The 16,122-nt window shown below is 43.9% G+C and overlaps 1 protein-coding gene across 4 annotated transcripts in view; it reads left to right on the top strand.

Moving 5' to 3' along the window:
* The window catches only part of APP (amyloid beta precursor protein), a 223,254-nt gene extending 214,911 nt beyond the window's left edge, over positions 1 to 8,343 (top strand). For all 4 annotated transcript variants that reach the window (XM_071810212.1, XM_071810209.1, XM_065862654.2 and 1 more), the window contains one exon: positions 7,378 to 8,343. In XM_071810212.1, the coding sequence (XP_071666313.1) occupies positions 7,378 to 7,479 (102 nt within the window). In that variant the 3' untranslated portion in view covers positions 7,480 to 8,343. The remainder of the gene's footprint in view (positions 1 to 7,377) is intronic.
* Positions 8,344 to 16,122: the final 7,779 nt, after the last annotated feature.

Here is a 16,122-nt window from a genome sequence, read left to right as displayed (position 1 = left end):
AAATGAAAACCCATGTCTCTTCCCAATCTACCAAGTAAATTTGTGGTCAGTTTACAGTGACGTAAAATACCTCATCTGTTGCTTGGATTTAAGAAAGGATCTCTGTAAGTAGAAAAAACCTGGTCATGACAACTTGTGTATTGATATCTAGTCTCCTATGTGAGTGTCTGGTTTGCAGACAGTACGTATATTAGCCAACACTGGAAACATGTATATGCCTTCTAAAACTGGCATTTTAGATTTTTGATTGAAACTCTGTTCTGTTCAAGTCCACAGTTAGGCTGTTTTCACCTTGAGTCAAATGAGCCTTACTTTGGTCTTACTGGAGACGTACATGCTTCCTGATGCATGTATTCCACTGTCTGGGGCAAAGAAAGGTCTTAAAAATATTTGAGTAAGCTTTAGCCTTAAACCTGTGCTTGCCTGTCCCTCCGTCTGTGCTGTGATTGTCCGCGTGGTTTGAAAGTCTCCAAAGAGACATGGTCAGAAGTGCACCAAATTTGGGGTGAGATTTGAGCAAACAGCAGGCCGTGCAGAATTTGGACTGAGAGGCAGAAAATAGCAAACAAGAATCTCAGCTTCAACTTTCCATATGGAAGCTTCCAGTCCATCTCTTAGAAAATTAAAATAGGCTTTAGTTTTATTAAACCACCTAGTTAATAGCTGCTGCCAACAGTTACGCAACCTGAGAGCCTCCTTTGGCTGAATATAGGGACAGCAGAATAGGCCAGAAGCCTTGCCAGGCCAAAGCCCTGAGTCAGGTATTTGATGTGAGCATAACATTATTGCAGTCTGACCTTCAAATTTCAGGTGGGCTTCAACTGATAGAATGGTGTGGCAAAGGTAATCTTGAATTCCTCTGAGCTGTCTTCAGTGACAGTGAACTTGGAAACATTGGACTAGGAGTAACATGCACAAACTGAACAAGTAATTCATGTCAAAATGACAGCATCACTTAGGGAATAAAAATTTTTACAGATAAAAGCATGAATGTGTGGCATGTGGCTCTACCAAGAATATTAGTCGGTTTACAGTACCACGGTGTAGACGGTGCTGCATTGTGTCTGGCATTGGCAGGCAGGATTCCTTATTCTGCAAGACTTGCTCTGTGGTCTTGGCAGACTGCATAGCCTTGCTCTCTGAGCTTCTCTCCCACAAGAGAGGCATCACATCTATTTTTGTCCTAGATTGGTGAAAATTTTGTAGCACTTATTTTGGGGAAAAAAAAAATCCACCCGGAGATCCATATGCAATTGATGTTTAATATTAAAATTTCTTCAAAATTAAGCTGTTCCATTCTAAAGAGGATTAATTTATTTAGCAACAGCGTACCTTTAATGTGCTGTGCACAAAAAGCAGAGAAGAGCAAAATCACTTGATGTGAAAATAACCATACCTCAGCTCTAGGTTGGCCAAGTGTATTTTAACAGATTTTGCAACCTTTTTGTTGCATGTCTGAAGTTACTGTGAAAATTTAACTCTGTGGTAATGAGTGGAAGATTACAAAACAGGTCCTGTTCCACCTGTATTATTATCTTCCAAAAAGTGAACTCTGACTATAGTACTCTTTCTCATTTCAGTATTTCTTTAACAGAAGACATTATTAAAAATCCTGTTAGCCTTTTTTTGAAGCTCTGAGGAGCTATACTTGTCCTGTTTAGAAGAAATGTCATAATAATTTTCTTCCAAGTCTGAGAATATAAACGTTTCAAAGTGGTTCAGCCTTTCCAGGAGAAGGACTGCCACAGTTAAGTAAGTGACAGCGCGAATGAAAATTATGTATTTTGAAGGTGGTTTTGGCTAGTGCCGCCACCCCAGCTGCCTGCAGGAGGTTGCTTCCTCCATGGAAGAAGGTGGCAAAAGAGAAGTTCTCACCCTTCCTGTGCTCCAGAATACAACCGACTGTCTCAACCCCTCCTCTTTCCTGATCTGCGCTTTGAAGCTGATTTGCTTCAGCAGGAACATGTGGGGAGAGGTGACAACAGGGGGTTCACAGCAGTAGCAGAAAAACCATTAAAATTGCTGTACTATGCTGCAAAGTCCATCTGTCAAAGTCCAATCTGCAGACGTATGTTAGGCAGCATCGCTTTACCATCGTGTAAATAACAATGTTGTGTTTGGCGCATCTTCGAGGGCTGCTTTTGATCTGCCCCATAGATGTAGAGGCAGCACATGAAATTTTCTGCAGCATCACCATCTTCCTGACTCCGCATTAGGATTTTCTGTGTGAAAGGTCCATAGGCTGGAGTAGCAGGGGATAGATGGACAAATAGCCTGAAAAGAGGTTATCTGCCTGACCGGGCTGTTCTCCCAAGAGACATCACATCGTAGAAAAGAGTCTAGACTGCTTCCCAGTAGCGCCAGAGTACCCACGCCTTACATGCTGTGTTCAACCTCTGCCACCTCCATAATGGGTGCAAAAAGCTTCTTAAAACGGTAAAGGGCTTTAGGGATTTACTGACAAGGAGATAATCAGGTTCAAGGCATGTCGTTCAAGGCATGACAGAGCAATGCCCAGGGAAGGGGTTGTAAGGAACGAGAGGAACAGTTTGGCAGAGCTGAAATGGGTCAAAATGAGAAGACCTTCTGGATGAGTGATAGTGCACATAAGGTGGCAGGCAGTGAGATGGATTACCCTGCAGCAGAGAGCTACAGGAAAGAGAGGTGCTAGTGTACCAGCACTAGACATTTTAAAAGCTGGAGGGGAAATTAAAAAAAAAAATAATAATAATACTCAGACTGCAAGTAGAAGCCTCAATAAATCCCTTTCATCTATAAATGCCATATTTCAGAGGCTGTTGGACTTCCACTATAAACTAATTTTATCAAAGTGGGGCTTTTTCATATGGAATATTGTCCAGGGGCATAAAAAATCAGTCTGATTTTACTGTCCTTCATCATATTTTTTCATAATCTTTCTCCTGCCTGATTTTTTTCCAGTTTCTCTAGTTTCTTGTAAATTCTCTAGTCTCTTCTGCCTTGCACTTTTTTTTTTTTTTTTTTTAATGTTGTTCTCTTACCCTGTTTCTTTCCTGGAAGCAGGTTATGCTGTGTGCTTATCACGTCTTCTAGTCCTCAATAAGAAGTGCTGAGTGGGAGGCTTAAGCTAAAACAGGTGACAGAGTTCAATACCATGTTGTTTGGAGCTTAAATATGAAGGCGTACAGCACAGGTTCTGCCATACACCTCCTTTGCATCCCAGCCTAGTGAGGGGAGCCTCCTCGAAAGGAAGATGCTCTCATGCATGTATGGTAAACAGAGACCCCTGAACCCTCATCCCCAGAGCTTTATATTGTGCTTTAATTTCATGTTCAAAGAAGTTTTTTTACAGCTGTGAGTGGTTCAGTTGTAGAAACACCTGTAGTGTGTTGTTACTCTGCACAAGAACCAGGGCTGACTTGATGCCACAGCAGCCCCTTCAAGGACAAAAGGAATGGTGGCTTGTCCTCTGAGCTTGCTTTGTATTCCTATTTTTCTGTAACTGCTGAAAATGTTACAGGAACACCTGCCATTTCCCTACTTTGTTCTCTTCCATTCGCAGCCATGTTAGCAACAACTTTAGCAGCAGCGGCTGGCAGGTGTTGACATTGTCACAATGCAAATAGTTAATGCTCTTAAAATTGCATGTCCCTAAGGGCAGGGATTAGGCCTTTTACATGTTTGTACAAAATCTATATGGAATGGGTTTATTAGACCCTACTGTTATACTGATATCATATATATACTTATATCAGTTGTTATACTGATTACATATATTGACAACAAGCGCTCTGCCAAGCTGCAATAGTGTCAAGGAATTGACAGAAGCTGAGAGCCACCTGTGTCCTGGGTGCATCCAGCACAGCATTGCCAGCTGGGCCAGGGAGGTGATTGTCGCACTCTGCTCTGCACTGGTGCGGCCTCACCTGGAGCACTGTGTGCAGTTCTGGGCAACACAGGATAAAAAGGATGTAAAGCTACTGGAGAGTGTCCAGAGGAGGGCTACAAAGTTGGTGAAGGGTTTGGAGGTGAAGCCGTATGAGGAGCAGCTGAAGTCACTTGGTCTATTCAGCCTGGAGAAGAGGAGACTGAGGGGAGACCTCATGGGGCTACAGCTCCCTCACAAGGGGAGGAGGAGGGGCAGGCGCTGATCTTTTCTCTTTGGTGACCAGTGACAGAACTGAAGGAATGGTGGGAAGATGTGCTGGGGAGGTTTAGGTTGGACATGAGGAAAAGGTTCTTCCCCCAGAGGGTGGTGGAGCACTGGAACAGGCTCCCCAGGGAGGTGTCGCGGCCCCAAGCCTGACAGTGTTCAGGAAGAGACTGGACAACACCCTCAGACACATGGTGTGAACTGTGGGGTTGTCATATGCAGGGACAGGAGTTGGACTCTGACTGTTGTGGGTCCCTTCCAACTCAGGACATTCTGTGATTCACTCGATATGGGTATAGAAGGTGTGTCCTTGTGAAGGGAGAAGTCAGCAGCCCCTGGAGAAAGGACAGGCACAGCAGCAGGCACCAGCCCAGCTCCTGGAGATGCTGGCAGAGATGAATTTTAGGGCTTGTGTCAGTTCTCACTGCCTCTCACCCAGCCCCACCACTGCCCTCACTGCAGCGCCCAGGTGGGACTCGAGCAGCAGGCACAGATGAGTCTTTAAAATGCAAGTGCACAGTTGTACACTGACTGCTCGGCACATTGTTGTGCAGAAACATTGTGGGGATTTGGGGGCAGAGGTTGAAGAGGGGGGACAGGTTGTGAAATTCCCAGGAGTTGTCCTGATCTTGAGGGATGAAAATGATTGTTGACAGCCAAGCTGAGCGCTCTCTGCTCACATGGGCTGGCCAGGGGAAGCTGGCATCCTGCAGTAGAAAAGGAAACGTTTCTTTTGTCAGTTCTGGAGAGGAAGGAGGGCAGGGGAAGAAAAAGGGGGTTTTTTTCCCCTCCTAATTTCTAATACAAGCGAAATCTGGAAAGAGCAACTTAAAGCAAGAGCGCCATCTCTAAACAGGGTCTCACTGCCTGAAAGCATGTCATGGGAGGTGAAGAAATAAATGTATTTTGGGTTTGTTGCATAAGAGAATTACTCCATACAAATCCAACTTAACAAAATCAAACACAGAGACACAAAAAAAAAAAAAAAAAAGAAAAGAAAACCAGCCTTTGAATGTCAGTATTTTGACAGCAAAAAAAGGCCAAGTTATGTTGCAGAATCAGAAATGCGGGGAGCACGGTGTCAGCTGAGCCCAGTGACCCCTTCTGCGTGGCATCCCATACCCTGCCTGCAGGAGTCAAGGGCTTGCTGGAGTGCTCAGAGCTCCCAGCTATGGAGAGTCTCACAACAGCTTGTGAGCAAAAGCAGTATGTGGCCCTTGGGTGTTTCACAAAAATGTGCAGTTATTGCATAAGAAAAAGAGATTTGATGTAAGATACAGGATTGATTGAAAATGCAGTTTGAGAACTGGAACATGGACAGGGAATTGTAGAATGTGCAAATACGAAAATGTGTTGGATTTGGGTTAGCAGTTCATCGGAACAGTCCAATGCATGTCCCACGCACAGAACTCTTTCTTCTCTTAAGTAACAAGTAAAAGAACATCAAGACAGAAGATAGAGAGGACCCATTTTTTGGTGGTCCTGTGGTAAAACCTACCAAAATAAATGAACAGCTGCCAAAATCAGCTAAGCAACCTGCATTTGTCCCTGGTGTGGAATAACATACCTTTAGTCTTTCTCCAGGGTAGCAGGTAACAACTTACTAACGGTCATAGTCTGTCCTTGCTAGGCTGAGTTATTACCAGTATTGTAGAATAGATTGGAAATAAGTATATGACATAACTACTTCTCCTTTGTTTCTTTTATTAAAAGGTTAGAGTAAGCTTGCTGTAGAAGGCTTCTTGAGAGAATATACTTTTCCATTATTGGTTATTTTTATGCTAAAAATAAATGGATGTTTTTCCTAAAGGTCACTACTTATCAGAATCCATAGGAAAATGTCCATAACTAATACTTTAGTGTAGAGTTTTAGGCACCTTCCTGGTTTTAAATTTTTGATGATGTGAAATTAACTTTTTATCTCCTTTCTTAAGAGCTATCAGACTCTAGAAAGAACAGACAGCAAATGAAATAGCTGACAAACAGGCTTCTTAGTTCTGTTTTCATAGGTAGCTAGTAAGATAGCCAAGATACAGTACTTTTTGAATACACAACAGCTATTGAGCTCGTACAGCAGAGGTAAAATACCTAATTAACATTAAGAGACTACTCTCACCCGCTCTTAATTTGATGTGGTCTTTTATTTCTGTAATTGTTCAGTGAAGGAAGAAAATAATTTGTGGAGCTGCAGGTATTCAGTAGAGAAGTCTTGACTGAGCTGTCTTTATGCCTGTCTTCCAGGTAATCAAGAAAGGTCAATTTTTGTTAAGTAGAAATACTTAAACCAGTGCAGACATGTCAGGTTTTTTGTCACTAAATTGAATGAAACTCGACCTTGGAGCCAGTTCCATTTCTGTGAATGCAACGAGATTTTTTTTTTCTCACCTTGGAGCTGGCTACTCTGACATTTCCTTGCTACTCTCATTTTATTTTTTTCCAATTAATTTTTCTTGGTCTTGAGACCACAGTATCTGCAACAGATCTGAGAGCACAGTATAGGCAGAAGACAGCCTCAAGCCACTTCCTTCAGCTTTTTAGTGAGCTTTTTCTTTTCTTTTTGAGACTCAGTTGATTCCTAGTACAGATACCAATATACATCCTAGGAGGAAAAAACTAATAATGGGGGACTAGTGGGGAGGTGCAAAATATACCCCAGGGGTTTTCTTTAAGACTTGGAGAATTGTTGCTGTTGCTTTATCTTCTCTTGCATATTACTCTGTCCAAAAAGTGAACCATGACTGTTGGAGCTGGAAGGGCTGTCTCTTGCAAGTTACTCTTTAAAGCTGTTTGCTGGCTTCTCATTCATTGCTGGGTGCAGTTCTGCCTGTTTATTTTGTTCAAGACGCCACCGCAGTCCTGTGTAAATGGAGAGAAGAGTTTTCAGAGACAGTTGCCTCTTCAGACAGTGTTAGGGCCTCCAGGTACAAGGTTTAACACTGTTTAGTGAAGAAGTGTCCCTATCACTTCCCAGCCACCTTTCTTTTAGACTTTCTTATGAGATTTGGACTGAGATTGGAACCTAACTTACTTCTTCCTCTTCATTAAAAAAAAAGGGGGGGGATGGGGAGGGAGCCAGGGAAGAAGCTTTCAAATAAAACCCTGTCTTGTGTGTTTCAGAGGACACTTTCTGGCTGACTGCACAGGAGAGGGTACACAGTATGTTGGGTGGCCCTAAAGTGGGGAAATGTGGGGTGTGCTGTGAATTAAGCCAGAATCTGACCCCTGGTTGTTTCTTCTCCTGACAGGTGGATGCTGCAGTGACACCAGAGGAGCGCCACCTTTCCAAGATGCAGCAGAATGGCTACGAAAACCCCACCTACAAGTTCTTCGAACAGATGCAGAACTAGGACACCACAGCAGCCTCATGAGTTGGACAGCAGAATGATTGCTTCACTGCCCATCGGTGTTCAGTTATAGAGTAATGCGGAAAGAAAGAAAAACACTCTGTTTTATTATTTACTCATTCTCGCCTTTTGACAGCTGTGCTGTAACACAAGTAGATGCCTGAACTTGAATTAATAAAATCAGTAATGTATTTTCTCTCTCTTTCTCTTTACATTTCAGTCTTTACACTACATTATTAATGAATGTTTTTTGTGTATTGTAAAGAGGTTAGCTGTATTTAACTAGTGCATGGGTAGATTCTCTTTCCCAATTATTTATCATGTAGCTCCTTAGCCAGTTGTATATTATTCTTGTGATTTGTGACAAAAATTAAGTCCTAATTGAAATATGCTTTAAGAATTGATGGGGGATGCTTTCCGTGTCTGTGGGGTTTAGCTGCTTCTCTCTGCTGAGCATTTTTTTCTGATCACTATGCATTTTAAAGTAAAACAACATTTTTTAAAAAGTATTCCAGATGAGTTACTGAAATTCTTTTCCTCTGCAGCTGCATTTTATTGTACAGATTGTTGCTCCTGCTGTATTAGTGATGTAGAAATCATGGGAATACACATTCGTTTCTTTGTGCCTGTTTTATGTGCACACTTTAGGCATTGAAAGGTAAACTTTATTTTCTTTTCCATGTATCTTTTTGATCTTAAAAAAAATATTAAAAAGAATCCCTGTTAATTGTGAGCACTTCTTGGGGGGAAAAGTGCCTGCTGGTCGAAAATTAACAGGGATCCTCTGCAGGATGATTGTACAGAACCATTGCTTATGAATTGATAGCTTTCTACACTGTGTTACATAAATAAATTAAGAAAAAACCACTTGGGCAAGAGTTTTCTTTGGAAGCAGAGAACAGAGATTTCTGAAAGCCACTTACATGGAAAACAAGGATATTCACACTGAGAGAGGGTTGGGATTTTCCTGCGAGGATCACGGCACGTGCAGCCAGAAGCAGCGAGACAAGGGTGAGAGCGAGGGGCACCGACTGGCACATCTACCCCTCTTAGACGTCCTCTCTTTTTTTTTTTCCTTCTTTCATTTTGTATGATAGTGTTTCAGTGTAAATAAACACATTCCTGGAGGAGCCCTGTTCCAGTGGTGTGTTTTTGCGCCCACCGGCTGCCCTTGTGCAGAGGGGAGTGCTGTGCACGACAGGCCTCCCAGGCTGCAAAACCATCCAGCCTGGTGCTGTGGCACGACAGCGGGTGCCCAGGAAGGGTGAAACGGCACCACCAGCATTTTTTTCCCCTAAATCTGCAGGAAGCGGGTGAAGCCTTTGGTGAGCTGTGGTACATAAACCCCAGCCCAGCACCTTCTGCTCATTGCCAGCTGAGAGCTTCCTAGCCATGGGGAAAAAAAAGGCTTAGGGAGGCCTCACCACCATGGCCCAGTACTTTTAAAGGTGGCTGTAAAGAAGATGGAGACTCTCTTTTTACAAGGAATTGCAGGGAAACGAGGGGTAATGGGAACAAGTTACTCCTGAGGAGTTCCTGATTGGACATGGAAGAGGAATTTTTCTCAATGAGAACAGTCTCCCCAGGGAAGTGGTGGATTCCCCAACATTGGACACTTTTAAGATTGAGCTGTACAGGGGGCTCAGCCATCTTGTCTAGACTGCTTTTGCCAAGAAAGGTGGGAGCAGATGATCCTTGTGGTCCCATCCATCCTGGTGTTCTATGATTCAGCCCCTGGCCCTCTGGGGCCATGGCTGCAGCAGTAACCCACGCACAGGGGTCACTAGATCAGAGAGGTGAGACCACAGTGGGTGAGTAGACCCAGTGATCTTCAAGGTGGCCTCTGTACTCAGCTCACAGCATGGACCCCTCAGGTTGAGCTTAGAGGTCAGTTAATGGAGCTACAAGTTGGGTTATGGAGTAAAACTGGAGGTGCATGTTGCATGAAAAGGGAAGCTAATCACTGTTTCTATAGAGCAAACAGGTTAGATAAAGCAGGACTGAGGGAAGAGAGCTAGAAGTGGAAGAAAGCAAGATCTATCTGGGGAAAGCCTCCTCTTAACGCGGTTTGTCTGCAACCCACAGCAGCCTGCTCTCCAGCATCACCTGCAGCTTTTGTCTCCACAGCGAGACAAAGCGTGGCTGCCGTGGGGCTGCACAGCTCTGGTGAGGGGAGGAGTCGCTCCGGACCTCAACTAAGAGAAGACTACAGTTTCTAACCCTGTTGCACTGACTCGTCCTTCCCCATCCGTGACCTACAAAACCTCACCTGTTCAGCCAGTTCACCTGCTGGCCTGGGCCACGGGAGGTACCTTCATCCAGTGAGGGGACAGACAGGGCAGGTAGTTTCACAAGCCACATGTAAGGGTGCAGGGCGACAAAGAACTTGCAGGATGTCCCCAGAGGATTAACCATCTCTGGTTTTAAAAATGGACTGTTTGGGCCAGAATATTGGGTGATGGATATTTAGGCTTAGGGTCATGTATGTCTGAGTAAGTCTTGTTATACAGGTCACACAGACCCCCAGAAAGGAAAACATAAGACTCTTGTCTGTGCACATTTGCAATATCACAGAAAAAGATCCCACTTTGAGGGAAGGGAGGATCTAATTCAATTTAGCGCAGTCTCATTAAAGGAGCATTACCAAAATTCCTTTTAGGAGAAGCTGCAGTAATCCATAAGATACAGAGGACCACTGGCCTTTAGAGCAAATTCCATTTATAATACCATAATCCTATGCAATCCCCGTTATAGAAAAATGCAATTGCTTTGAACAGCAGTTCCCAGACAGTCAAGATTCCTGGTGTGGGGTTATTTGTCCGGTGAGACACCGATGCTGCTCTTGCTACTTGTGGACGAACTGTTAATCAATCACCTAGTTTTATGCACTGACTAAGTGATCAGTTTTTATGACTCCCTCCACACAGGCACATTCCTGATAGAAAGGCAATAAATGCGCACCGTGACATGCACGTAAAGCACAGGGGATGAACAAAGTTCCTGAAACTTCAAGAGCGACACTCCCACGGCTGCTGCAACCCCAAAAGCTGCCCAGCAGTTTATCACAGTTCCCAGGTATCAGCAGCAGCCTCCTGCCTGTCTCTAGCCATGCAAGCTCCTTATTGTGGAGAGATTATATTAGGTATGAATAAAAACAGTCTGACAGGTTCATAAAGTAGAAAAGCTGACAGAGGATGGTAGCTAAGCACCTGGCTTCTGCATGCAGGATTGATTGAGTATCACCCACTTTGACGATAAACCAAGTGGGATAGTGAAATGCAGCTATCGGCTGGAAGTTGTGGAGTTCCGTGTTAAAAGCCAGCCTCATTTAAAATAAACAAGGGTCAAAAGCTTCAACTGTATTTTATGAGCAGAGGATTAAACCTTGCACAGTTTCTGGAAGGAGGAGACATACAAACCTACTTTCTGGGGAAGGCTGATTGTCCTACTTTAAGAGGAAGCAGAGACAGAGCTGTGAAGCCCTGACAACGTGGAATAAACACCCATGTCCTCAGTTTTCTTACTAGTTTGCCCTCGCGGGCTTTCCAATCATTACCTTGACTGTAAGACTTCATCTGAGGCTTGGAAACCAAACAGGTTAAAAACAACCGACAAACAGCACAGCTTTTATGTACATCAGGTTTCTGTTGATCTGCCTAAATTCATGAGCCCTAGCATGTGGCTTTGGTAGCCATATGTGAGAACTGTAACAAGTGTAGCTGAAAGAAGGAATGTTCTACAGTATTAGCAGTACTATGCATTCAAAACATGTGCTTAGCAGTGCAAGATCCTCAGACTTGAATATACAATGCATTCTTATCTGCCTCCCGATTTCAGGACCTTGAAGATATACTCGCATCTCGCTTCCAAGCCCTCGGCTGCGGTCACGTGGACCGCAGCCTGCTTGTGGTGCTGTGGTCAGAGCACAAGGTGAGATACTTGTGAGATTAGTCCAGTCCATCATCAGCCCAGATGAAATCCCTAATGCTCCTGAGACTGACACCGAGCAAAACATCATGCCCTTTTGTGATTATAAAATTGCCCCTAAAAACACCCAAACAAACAAAAAAAAACCCAAACACTTCCATAGCAAGCTTGTGAAAGCAAGCAATTTTGTATCAGAATTCTTACTAAGTTAGCACGCCTAAAACATGTACTTTTTCCAAATGCAATGCCTGTAGGTAGGTAAGACATCAAGAGTCAGAGGTTGAGACTCAGAAGTGAGCATGAAGATTCTTTTTTTCCCCAGTAAAATCTCTTAGCTCAACAGTATGCAAAAACATAAACACAGCTAATATCTAATCAAACAATTCATCTTGATGGCTGGGAAGGAAGACAGAAAATGTTATTATTATTTCTGTTTTGAAATAATTAGGAGCTCTTCGAGGTCCACAGCTCTGTAGCTTTATAAAATACACAAGATTCTCATTAACACAGACTTTTATATTTAAAAGTTCAAATTTAAATTCACAACTCAGGAAATGTTGTAAGTCGAAGGCAATGATAAAAATAGGCCTCTATCACACAGTCAACTAACTACATTAAGAACACACACTTGTAGATGCAGCTCTGTGAACCTATAATTACAATAAACACTGAATATATGCACAGTGTAGGCAAGACAGTGTTAGCTGAATGGCATCTTAAATGGCTCCATATGCTTTTGACTAAACTACTTTGTTAATGTACACAACAAAGTCCTCAACATTTTGCTACTGCATAATGTTTCCTTCAGTTTTATAGCACTGCAGAATGTTACGCAACTCAAGAACAAACTCTGGCTCCATTAACACAAAACCGTAGATTTGTTTGTAAGTCTGCTCTGATTATTTTCCTCCCACCTGGCTGCAGCCTGCATAAGCTGTAAACTCCTTGGAAGTTTGGGGTTTTTTTTAATCTGTTTTGATGGCATTTAGCTGAAGGAAACTCTCGTCCAAAATCGGTGCTTCTTCAACAATAAATAATTAGACCTCAATAAGCACTGTTAGCCTTTTCTTACCTGTGAGCAATGGTCTTAATTAGTTTAAAAGGAGGCAAGGTATTGTCTGTGTAAACATGTAACGCTTTCCATTTTAGGTCGCTTCCAGCTTGGGGGCGTTTGGCTCAGGGCTTCATGAAAGTGAGGAGGGCACAGGTCTTGGTATTGCAAAAGAAATGCAAGTTCTTCCACGACTGAATTAGACAGAGCTGTTCAAGCAACTGGAAAAAGAGACCAGGGGAACCATGAAATATAAAAGCTGTTCTGCAGGAAATGAGTGCTGAGATGCATAGGAAACATCACGCTGCTGCTGCCTTTGATGGAGAAAAAGCTGGTGTGACATCTGGCTCAGCCTACCTTAGCAATTAATGCCGTGCAATAAGTGTGGCTCTGCTGATCAAAGCATTTCGTCCTGAGGCGTCTCACATCCCCGTTACGACCCAAGTTCAAGGTGTTTATTTCAAAGTATCTATAATCCAGCCTGCAGGGGTAAACAATTCGGCTGCACGTACAGTTTGGCACTTTCAGAAGCTGGGCGACCCTAGCAAGCGCTGCCACCCTCACTTGCCACTACTTCTAGAATGTACTGTGCTGTCCTTCTGTCTGTCCACTGCCCACATCAGCTTGTATGCACGTGATCTCCCTTTTAACGCTTAATGCCTCTATTTCTGTCTTTCCTGGTACCATTTGAATGGCACCATGAAGACGGCTTCTCCATCTACCTGCCTGTTTATGTTTGGACAATGTGACCATGGCCTGTGAGCTCAGGGTGGATACGTAGTCCTGAGTCCGTACTGGGAAAACACCTGATGTCTGTTGTCCTCATCTGGTTTTCTCCCAAAGGTTGAGGATGACAGGATTTCCTCCTGGGTGGCCACCATGTTTGGATTCCTCTCCCCAAGTGTGACGATGGTCCTGGGAACATGTGGAGCTTCTGGGAAATTATCCCTGGGATCAGAAGTGGAAGTACTGCCCAGGGACATCTCGCCACACAAGTCCTGCAAGTCATCCACTACCCATTTTGGGTAGGCAAGATTGCCAGGGTAAGGTGGTGCTTAGGGTCTGTGAGATGGTCTTCCAGGCTTGAGTCCTTTGAGCAGTGCAAGTAGGAGAAGCTGCTGAAAGAATACAGCTCTTCAGGCCCTCAATCCTCCTGGGAACCACAAACACACTGATCACCAGGTGAGGGAATGAGGGGGGTGAGGAATGTGCCTCATTGCTGATGCTTTTGCCATTGTAGTAAATGTAACTTCAATACGAAAAGACTCTCCATGTTTTTCTCTGTTTTGTTTCTCCACTCCCTTTCCTCAGAGATGGTTTATTCTTGCCTTCCTACATCCTCCTCTAAGATTTGCCTACTCCACTGTGTCGCTCCTGAGTAACACTCAATTTGCAAGCATGCAGCAACTATGGTTACATGGATTACAACTTCCCTGGATCTCTGTGATTCGGGCTTTTATATCCCCATCAGGCACAGGTGCCTATTTGAAACAGACCTTCCAGACTCATGTCCTCTGAAAGGGATATGTCCTATATACACTAAAACCTCTCCAAGAAACTAACACATCAACAGGGGAAATGAAATGGAGGGTGTTGTTTCAAACCACCACATGACGACTCCTAACCATACCTCTGGAGTCCACAGAGTGTTTATTTCTCAGGTGTGAGACACAGTCAGTCTTTCCTGTCTTCCCCTCCTCTCCCTTTCCACCCCTCCTTCTCACTTGTTAAGAAGTGTCAGCACCACACTCAAAATGCCAAGTGATTTTTCAGCTCTTCCCATCTTGAATCTGGAACATGCTAAAAGTAGTTGAACCTAAGTCAGCTCAGCAGGAATATACATCTGCTTTTGCCTGACAAACATTTACAGATTTTTTTACCCTTTTACCTGAGTTTACTTGTAATAACTACTTTCCCCATCTAACAAGTGTAGAGGGCCAATCTTTGAATTCACCAGACATGCCACCAAAAAGCAGAAGCTTCTTTAGGTCTTTTTATTGCTCTCCCTGTCATGTGAGTCCAGGCTACGCGGTCTGCCAACACTTCAGTGCTTTACACTGTGTATTACAGGCAGTGAGGAGACTGTCAGTGGAGTCAAGCAAATGACTCATCTCAACCCAAAATGTACACATTTGGTAAATGAATTACATGCTAAACTAGATCCCTGTTGACTGAAATGAGACAGGAGACAACTAGCATGGTAGGATGGGGGGGCTGTAGTTGTTGCAAACAGCTCTTGTGGCCGTACAAATGGTAAAAATCCTAGTCAAGGAACTATAAGCTTGGCCTGAACTGGAGAAAATTGTCTCTGTCTGGACTCCAGGCTCCTCTTGCTTCCTTCTATCTTTTTGCAGTGTAGGCGTCTGCTTCTAAGTGGCCTCTCCATTGACCATCATGGGTCTTCGGGACCCAGTCTGTGTTAACCACAGCTACGTGACAGAGATTTAAAATGAGGCAGGATGAAGTGGAGTGGTTAAGGATGCTATCTGAAGGGGTTACTAGGTCTACAGCGAGGACTCCGATTCAAAACTGGGAGCAAGAGTACCAAATTAGTGTGAAGTAGCTAGCAAAAACAGGCACTGTGTAGAACAATGATAAATGTATTATGTATTCACCACTTGGCCAAAAAGGAATGCCAGTAGGTAAGCTTACTGACAGGAGTCCATTTCCACGGTAGAAAATCCAGGAATTCCTACAGGCAGTATTTTAAGCCTCTTGCTCAAAATACCTGAACAGAGAGGACATTTTGTAAAGCTTTTGATGACTGCCTCAGAAAGCTTCATTTGACAATAAACATTTATTGGTGCAAAGCTGCAGCATTTTCCTCTTTCCCATTCTGACTATAAGGCACCACCTTCACCTCTGTGCCTACAAAGTATTCATTAGACAGCTGGTGTGTGGATGCTGCTTGTCACACCACAGGAGACACAGCAGCACACAAGGTTCGGGGTGTGAGCTGTGGGGCCAGCCGTCCCACGCTCACTCCATGGGCAAGGAGACAGAGCTCCTAGGGTCAGCCAGGGAAGGCGGACACCAGTGGCAACCCCTGTTCAGGGCTGGCTGCTGCAGAGGAGATCAGATCCGAAACTTTCCCGGGCAGGCAGAGTCTCTGCGCTAGCTGTCTGCAGGCACGGGGCATCACAGGCCCTGGCTCCATCAGAAATAGCTCAGTCGTAACTAAATAGAAGCTGCATTTCAGAAATGCAGAAAGAGAAGTACCAGCTTTTGCAGAGGTGATGTAAAGATATAAAATGTTAAGGCAGGAGGAAGAGGCAATCAAAACAAAAACTGAGAGCGCAAGCTGACTATTAGTGTGCTGCTGAAAGTGGTAGGAGAGGTTTTCCTCCTTTCCCAGGAACCCTGATTGTAGCTTTGTAGAGAGAAACAAAAGTGGAGAAGAAACCACTGAGACTGATTTGCAGTTCCCAAGACATCCCAGACAGCTGATGATCCACAATTTTGTTTTGTACTACAAAACTATTTTGTCTGCTGGTACCTGTCCTCAAATGAGCCAGGAGCAAACCATACACCCAACAGTGTGCTGTGTAGGCAGGGAGAGAAAGAGAAATGGGGAGACGTTCTTGTTTCACTCAAGCAGATCAAAACACAGCTATCTAAAGTCTATCTAAAACATTCACATTCTGCTGCCCAGTTCATTAGAGGAAGAG

The sequence above is a fragment of the Patagioenas fasciata genome, chromosome 1 (genome assembly GCF_037038585.1).
Source record: "Patagioenas fasciata isolate bPatFas1 chromosome 1, bPatFas1.hap1, whole genome shotgun sequence".
In the NCBI taxonomy this organism is placed as follows: domain Eukaryota; kingdom Metazoa; phylum Chordata; class Aves; order Columbiformes; family Columbidae; genus Patagioenas; species Patagioenas fasciata.
The sequence above is the reverse complement of the archived record's forward strand: the minus strand, read 5'-3'. Positions and strand labels throughout refer to the sequence as shown.